Here is an 8,755-nt window from a genome sequence, read left to right as displayed (position 1 = left end):
ATTTTGTCAGGTTTGTCAAAGATCAGATAGTTGTAGCTATGCGGCATCATTTCTGAGGGATCTGTTCTTTTCCATTGATCTATGTCTCTGTTGTGGTACCAGTACCATGCTGTTTTGGTTACTGTAGCCTTGTAGTATAGTTTGAAATCAGGTAGCGTGATGACTCCAGCATTGTTCTTTTGGCTTAGGATTGACTTGGCGATGCGGGCTCTCTTTTGGTTCCATATGAACTTTAAAGTAGTTTTTTCCAATTCTGTGAAGAAAGTCATTGGTAGCTTGATGGGGATGGCATTGAATCTATAAATTACCTTGGGCAGTATGGCCATTTTCACGATACTGATTCTTCCAACCCTTGAGCATGGAATGTTCTTCCATTTGTTTGTATCCTCTTTTATTTCATTGAGCAGTGGTTTGTAGTTCTCCTCGAAGAGGTCCTTCACATCCCTTGTAAGTTGGATTTCTAGGTATTTAGTTCTGTTTGAAGCAATTGTGAATGGGAGTTCACTCATTATTTGGCTCTCTGTTTGTCTGTGATTGGTGTACAAGAATGCTTGTGATTTTTGTACATTGATTTTGTATCCTGAGACTTTGCTAAAGTTGCTAATCAGCTTAAGGAGATTTTGGGCTGAGATGATAGGGTTTTCTAGATATAAAATTATGTCATCTGCAAACAGGGACAATCTGATTTCCTCTTTTCCTAATTGAATACACTTTATTTCCTTCTCCTGCCTGATTGCTCTGGCCAGAACTTCCAGCACTATGTTGAATAGGAGTGGTGAGAGAGGGCATCCCTGTCTTGTGCCAGTTTTCAAAGGGAATGCTTCCAGTTATTGCCCATTCAGTATGATATTGGCTGTGGGTTTGTCATAGCTATCTCTTATTATTTTGAGATACGTCCCATCAATACCTTATTTATTGAGAGTTTTTAGCATGAAGGGTTGTTGAATTTTATCAAAGGCCTTTTCTGCATCTATTGAGATAATCATGTGGTTTTTGTCTTTGGTTCTGTTTATATGCTGGATTACATTTACTGATTTGCATATGTTGAACCAGGCTTGCATCCCAGGGATGAAGCCCACTTGATCATGGTGTATAAGCTTGTTGATGTGCTGCTGGATTCGGTTTGCCAGTATTTTATTGAGGATTTTTGCATCAATGTTCATCAAGGATATTGGTCAGAAATTCTCTTTTTTTGGTTATGTCTCTGCCAGGCTTTGGTATTAGGATGATGCTGGCTTCATAAAATGTGTTAGGGAGGATTCCCTCTTTTTCTAACAATTGGAATAATTTCAGAAGGAATGGTACCAGTTCTCCTTATACCTCTGATTGAATTCGGCTGTGAATCCATCAGGTCCTGGACTCTTTTTGTTGGTAAGTTATTGATTATTGCCTCAATTTCAGAGCCTGTTATTGGTCTATTGAGAGATTCAACTTCTTCCTGGTTTAGTCTTGGGAGGGTGTATTTGTCAAGGAATTTATCCATTTCTTCTAGATTTTCTAGTTTATTTGCATAGAGGTGTTTGTAGTATTCTCTGATGGTAGATTGTATTTCTGTGGGATCAGTGGTGATATCCCCTTTTTCATTTTTTATAGCATCTATTTGATTCTTCTCTCTTTTTTTTTTATTAGTCTTGCTAGCAGTCTATCAATTTTGTTGATCTTTCAAAAAACCAGTTCCTGGATTCATTAATTTTTCGAAGGGATTTTGTGTCTCTATTTCCTTCAGTTCTGCTCTGATCTTAGTTATTTCTAGCCACGTGCAGAGACACACATAGACTCAAAATAAAGGGATGGAGGAAGATCTATCAAGCAAATGGAAGACAAAATACGCAGGCGTTGCAATCCTAGTCTCTCATAAACTAGACTTGAAACCAACAAAGATCAAAATAGACAAAGTAGGCCATTACATAATGGTAAAGGGATCGATTCAACAAGAAGAGCTAACTATCCTAAATATATATGCACCCAACACAGGAGCACCCAGATTCATAAAGCAAGTCCTGAGTGACCTACAAAGGGACGTAAACTCCCACGCAATAATAATGGGGGATTTTAACACCCCACTGTCAACATTAGACAGATCAATGAGACAGAAAGTTAACAAGGATATCCAGGAATTGAACTCAGCTCTGCACAAAGTGGGCCTGATAGACATCTACAGAACTCTCCACCCCAATCAACAGAATATACATTTTTTCAGCACCACACCACACCTATTCCAAAATTGACCACATAGTTGGAAGTAAAGCTCTCCTCAGCAAATGTAAAAGAACAGAAATTATAACAAACTGTCTCTCAGACCACAGTGCAATCAAACTAGAACTCAGGATTAAGAAACTCACTCAAAACCGCTCAACTACATGGAAACTGAACAACCTGCTCCTGAATGACTACTGGGTACATAATGAAATGAAGGCAGAAATAAAGATGTTCTTTGAAACCAATGAGAACAAACACACAACATACCAGAATCTCTGGGACACATTCAAAGCAGTGTGTAGAGGGAAATTTATAGCACTAAATGCCCACAAGAGAAAGCAGGAAAGATCCAAAATTGACACCCTAACATCACAATTAAAAGAACCAGAAAAGCAAAGCTAGCAGAGGGAATCCTTTAAAAAGCAGCAGAGGGATTTTCCTTTATCACAAGGCAATTTTTGAAGGCTGCTTAGATGAAGTTTCTTCACAGATGTGTTTTGAAATTTTGTAATAGTTGAAGTAGCTGGAAATGGAAATAGTTGAAGTAGCTAGAATTCCAGGGAAGAAGACAGATACTGATTATTGACTATCATTTTTACTAAATATTTTATGACCTATAATTATTACCAAATTAATTACATTACATATTTGTAATCCTTAAATTTACCTAAAAAACTTTATGTCCCAATATATAATATAAATAACATAGACTATCTAGAAATGTATAGTCAACTAGGATTGCTGATATACAGAACAAAGGTTATACCCTCAAAGGAGTGCTCAAATTCATAAAATATTAGAGGTGAAAACTACTTCTGCATTATCAGGCCTCCAAAGCCTACCATATTTTCTAGTACAAATACCTTATGATGGATCACCCATTTAAATGAATAAAGGAAAAAATGAGCTTATTGTAATAATTAAAATACCAACTCAGTTCCCTTATAGTTTAAAATACTTTTCAAGGTTTACAGAGCCCAAAGATATATATACATATATATACATATAAAATATATATTACTGAGTCCAAAGAGTCCAAAGATATATATGTAAATTATATATATATATACACATATATATAAGATATACATATATACTTTTTTATTGTTAGCGTGCCAAAGTGAATAACTTCATCAGACACTTTCCTGAGATTTTTTTTTTTTTATTTGGAGGAAGATAAGGGATATTTCAAATCTGGTGAGGAGAAGAAGGATAGGAATCTGGAAGAGGAAGAAATATATATAAAGGGAATTTTGTCTCTCTTTTGTCTATTTTATTCTGTTTTGGTCAACTTGTAACTTCCATCAATGTTTTGAGGGTATTGATTGAATTGTGAATGTAAAAACTAAAAGTAGAGGTTCCTCTTCAAAGACTTTCCTCCCCAACGAATTAGGAATAAATAGTAACTTCTCTTAGAAACAAATTTTGTTTAAAGACCTGCACTACTCAATATTTGCCCTGGCATGCTTATACTGATCCAAGCAAGCATCAGGTCATAGCCTGTTCCTCTTTCTTATTTAAAAGTGTTTTTACCTTTCTCAGCATTCCACAAGTTACTTCTTGCTTCCTTTGTTCTCCTCTGCCTTTGCCTCTTTTAAAAACTTCTGAGTTGCTAGCCAATCTGGACAAATATAGAATGTGAGGTCGTGTTCCAGCCAATGGAAATCGGACAGAGCAGTTGTCAGGTTATAAATGACCCTGTCTCCTTTGTTCGGTGTGCTCTCGTGGCAAAACTGCTGGCGAGTGTACCCTTTCTGGAGGAAGTAAAAATGACTTTACTAAATAAATTCAATTTGTGTTCAAGAGCTGTTTCTTTATGGCACCAGGGAACAAGCATTTCAAACAGTGGAGAAACACAGTGGGCTTCCAGACTATATTTAAATAAATTATACTTTGGTTTATATTTCTACTTGCATATTATGTACTGTCCAGTGTTATCTTGATTAAAAAAATCTAGAGAAATTTTTTTTCTTGAAAGAGAAGGCTTATGATAATATTTGCTTCCATATATTTTTAAAAACCAATCTTCATTGGGAACAGTGACATTTCAAAGTTGAAGCATTGACTTTTCCAGGACAGAAAATAAATTGAATGAAGAAGGTATTTAGTATCTACTCTCTCTTCTCTAAAACCACATCACCTTCTTTCCTCCAAATCTCTGCTCTGTTCCAGGAATGTGGGGTTTTTGAATATCAGGATAATGAAAACTCTACCGGGGATTAAAAACATGATCTGGTTCAATGACAACACTTCAAACCACCCCAGTTATAAAATGTTTTCTTGTTTTCATGATTCTAATATTTAGCTTGAATTGTGAAAACAAACAATTGTGTAGTAATACTGTACCCCACCCTCATCTTATTTAAATGTAACCTCAGAAACTCTGAATGTTCTAGGGGTGCTTTCAATAAATTAGTGGAAGAAAATTAGAAAGGCGGACATTAAAGAGATAACCAATTTTCAAAGAACATTCATTCCTGTTTATTAGTGTATGTCAGGACTAAATGTTATAAGGACACATAAAGGTAGCAACAGATAATTTGGAAGTTATAAGTGTTTTCTTTTACTTTTTATAATCTCAAATATATGGGAGAAATTTTGCAGAGAATTGGAGAAAACAAAGTATTAATAAATAACATCTATATAAATATATATAATGAATATGGAATGCATAAACTACATATTAATAAGATATTACAGGATGGTGGTGGTGTAGGACTTCATATCATAAAATTCGAAGAGCAGTCAAATATATCTTAAATGTTAAATGATACACAATGTAAAAAATGGGCCTCAGTATTTATTGAAAATTAAAAAATGAAATTTAATATTTAAATAGATCCATAACTCTTACATTTACCTTCATTGAATTGGAAAAATTAATCACAATGATGCCAAAGCTAAACAAGGTTTGTATTTGAAGAATGCTATAGCAAGATGTCATGTTCATAAGCATATTTGAGAATCATAATAACCCTATGAAGTGGTCATTAAAATTTGGAAGCAAAGCGTTGAAGTGGCTTATTAAGAAACAACAAACAGAATGTATCAGATAAGAAATATTTAATTTTGCCTAAAATATTCCATAACATCACTTAGCACAGCATAAATTGATTCCTTTATTTTTTGCAGGTAGACCATTTCACACTTGCCCCTTCACCTCTATCATGAAAACCATGCAACTGAATAATAATGTGACTGAGTTCATTCTGCTTGGATTGACACAGGATCCTTTTTGGAAGAAAATAGTGTTTGTTATGTTTTTGCTTCTCTACTTGGGAACACTGTTGGGTAATTTGCTAATCATTATTACTGTCAAGACCAGCCAGGCACTTAAGAACCCAATGTTCTTCTTCCTTTTCTACTTATCCTTATCTGATACTTGCGTCTCTACTTCCATAGCCCCTAGAATGCTTGTGGATGCCCTTTTGAAGAAGACAACTATCTCCTTCAGTGAGTGCATGATCCAAGTCTTTTCAGCCCATTTCTTTGGCTGCCTGGAGATTTTTGTCCTTATCCTCATGGCTGTTGACCACTATGTGGCCATCTATAAGCCCCTGCACTACATGACCATCGTGAGCCACTGGGTATGTGGTGTTTTGATGGCTGTGGCCTGGGTGGGATCCTGTGTGCATTCTTCAGTTCAGATTTTTCTTGCCCTGAGTTTGCCATTCTGTGGACCCAATGTGATCGATTACTATTTCTGTGACTTGCAGTCCTTGTTGAAACTAGCCTGTTCAGACACCTATGTGGTTAACCGACTCCTGGTTTCCAATAGTGGGGCCATTTGTACAGTGAGTTTTGTCATGCTAATGTTCTCCTATGTCATCATCTTGCATTCTCTGAGAAACCACAGTGCTGAAGTGAGAAAGAAAGCACTTTCCACCTGTGTCTCCCACTTCACTGTTGTCATCTTGTTCTTTGGACCTTGCATATTTATGTACACACACCCTGCAACCACATTCCCCATGGATAAGATGATAGCTGTATTTCATACAGTTGGAACACCTTTGTTCAACCCTGTGATTTATACACTGAGGAATACAGTAGAGAAAAGTACCATGAGGAAGCTTTGGAGCAAGAAATTGATTGCAGATGACAAAAGACAAATGAAGGTTTCAAATCATTCCTTATAGTTTGGAGTGCCCTAGAAGAAATCAATGAGAATATTATATTTTTATTGTTGATTTTATGTAATCTTGCCTTGGTACATGAGGGTTAGTTTCTTTGGGAAAAGAGACAGTGTGAACAAATAACAACGGTTAATGTTGAGTCAGTTTTATGTGGCAGAAAAGATAGCATGAAGTACAAACTAGTATGTAAAGCTCATTACCTTCAGTGCTGTTCACTGCTGTGTCTCTGGTGCTTCTGCCTGCTTACTGTCACTTATGGTTTAGGTCTGTATTTTGCCTGTTCTTCTTCATGTTGACTTCTGCAATTCCCTACTAATAGTTACCCATCTAAATAACAACAGTCCAATAGGATTTTTCCTCTTCTTAATGGTTTTCTTTATTAGACACATTGAATTCTTCATACCTCATGATCAACTTGGTTGTTCTTCCTGACTCAATGGGAAGTACCAAGTACCATATTTCAATAATTGTAGGAGCTTCAACTTGGAAGGGACAATATATATCGCCTAGGAAATCTCCCTTTCAATTTTTTGAGCTGTATGCTGAAATCTTTCCATGAGAAAGAAATGTGGCAGCGAGGCTGGGGGAGGGGTGCCCGCCATTGCCCAGGCTTGCTTAGGTAAACAAAGCAGCCAGGAAGCTCGAACTGGGTGGAGCCCACCACAGCTCAAGGAGGTCTGCCTGCCTCTGTAGACTCCACCTCCAGGGGCAGGGCACAGACAAACAAAAAGTCAGCAGTAACCTCCGAAGACTAAAATGTCCCTGTCTGACAGCTTTGAAGAGAGTAGTGGTTTTCCCAGCGCACAGCTGGAGATATGAGAATGGGCAGACTGCCTCCTAAAGTGGGTTCCTGACCCCTGAGCAGCCTAACTGGGAGGCAGCCCCCAGTAGGGACAGACTGACACCTCACTTGGCCAGGTACTCCTCTGAGACAAAACTTCCAGAGGAACGATCAGACAGCTGAATTTGCGGTTCAGAAAATCCGCTGTTATGCAGCCACCGCTGCTGACACCCAGGCAAAAAGAATCTGGAGTGGACCTCTAGCAAACTCCAACAGACCTGCAGCTGAGGGTCCTGTCTATTAGAAGGAAAACTAACAAACAGAAAGGACACCCACACCAAAAACCCATCTGTACCTCATCATCATCAGAGACTAAAAGTAGAAAAAACTACAAAGATGGGGAGAAAAGAGAGCAGAAACACTGGAAACTCTAAAAAGCAGAGCGCCTCTCCTACTCCAAAGGAACTCAGTTCCTCACCAGCAATGGAATAAAGCTGGACAAAGAATGACTTTGACGAGTTGAGAGAAGGCTTCAGATGACCAAACTACTCCGAGCTACAGGAGGAAATTCAAACCAATGACAAAGAAGTTAAAAACTTTGAAAAAACATTAGATAAAGGTATAACTAAAATGACAAATGCAGACAAGTGCTTGAAGGAACTGATGGAGCTGAAAGCCACGTTTTGAGAACTATGTGAAGAATACAGAAGCCTCAGTAGCCGATGCAATCAACTGGAAGAAAGGGTATCAGTGATGGAAGATGAAATGAATGAAATGAAGAGAGAAGGGAAGTTTAGAGAAAAAAGAATAGAAAGAAATGAACAAGACCTCCAAGAAATATGGGACTATGTGAAAAGACCAAACCTACATCTGATTGGTGTACCTGAAAGTGATGAGGAGAATGGAACCAAGCTGGAAAACACTCTGCAAGATATTATCCAACAGAACTTCCCCAATCTAGTAAGGCAGGCCAACATTCAGATTCAGGAAATGCAGAGAATGCCACAAAGATACTCCTCGAGAAGAGCAACCCCAAGACATATAATTGTCAGATTCACTAAAGTTGAAATGAAGGAAAAAATGTTAAGGGCAGCCAGAGAGAAAGGTCGGGTTACCTACAAAGGGAAGCCCATCAGACTAACAGCTGATCTCTCGGCAGAAACTCTACAAGCCAGAAGAGAGTGGGGGCCAGTATTCAACATTCTTAAACAAAAGAATTTTCAACCCAGAATTTCATATCCAGCCAAACTAAGCTTCATAAATTAAGGAGAAATAAAATACTTTACAGACAAGCAAATGCTGAGAGATTTTGTCACCACCAGGCCTGCCCTAAAAGAGCTCCTGAAGGAAGCACTAAACATGGAAAGGAACAACTGGTACCAGCCACTGCAAAAACATGCCAAATTGTAAAGACCATCAAGGCTAGGAAGAAACTGCATCAACTAACGAGAAAAATAACTAGCTAACATCATAATGACAGGATCAAATTCACACATAACAATATTAACTTTAAATGTAAAAGGGCTAAATGCTCCAATTAAAAGACACACACTGGCAGACTGGATAAGGAGTCAAGACACATCAGTGTGCTGTATTCAGGAAACCCATCTCACCTGCAGAGACACACATAGACTCAAAATAA

The 8,755-nt window shown here is 37.7% G+C and overlaps 1 protein-coding gene across 1 annotated transcript; it reads left to right on the top strand.

Moving 5' to 3' along the window:
* Positions 1-5,375: 5,375 nt before the first annotated feature.
* LOC129488568 (olfactory receptor 4C16) lies at positions 5,376-6,335 on the top strand. Its single transcript, XM_055290964.1, has one exon. The coding sequence runs from the start codon at positions 5,376-5,378 to the stop codon at positions 6,333-6,335; it is 960 nt and encodes a 319-aa protein (XP_055146939.1).
* Positions 6,336-8,755: the final 2,420 nt, after the last annotated feature.

This window comes from Symphalangus syndactylus, chromosome 1 (genome assembly GCF_028878055.3).
Source record: "Symphalangus syndactylus isolate Jambi chromosome 1, NHGRI_mSymSyn1-v2.1_pri, whole genome shotgun sequence".
NCBI lineage: Eukaryota > Metazoa > Chordata > Mammalia > Primates > Hylobatidae > Symphalangus > Symphalangus syndactylus.
Note: the sequence above shows the minus strand (reverse complement) of the source record. Positions and strands in the feature narration are given on the sequence as shown.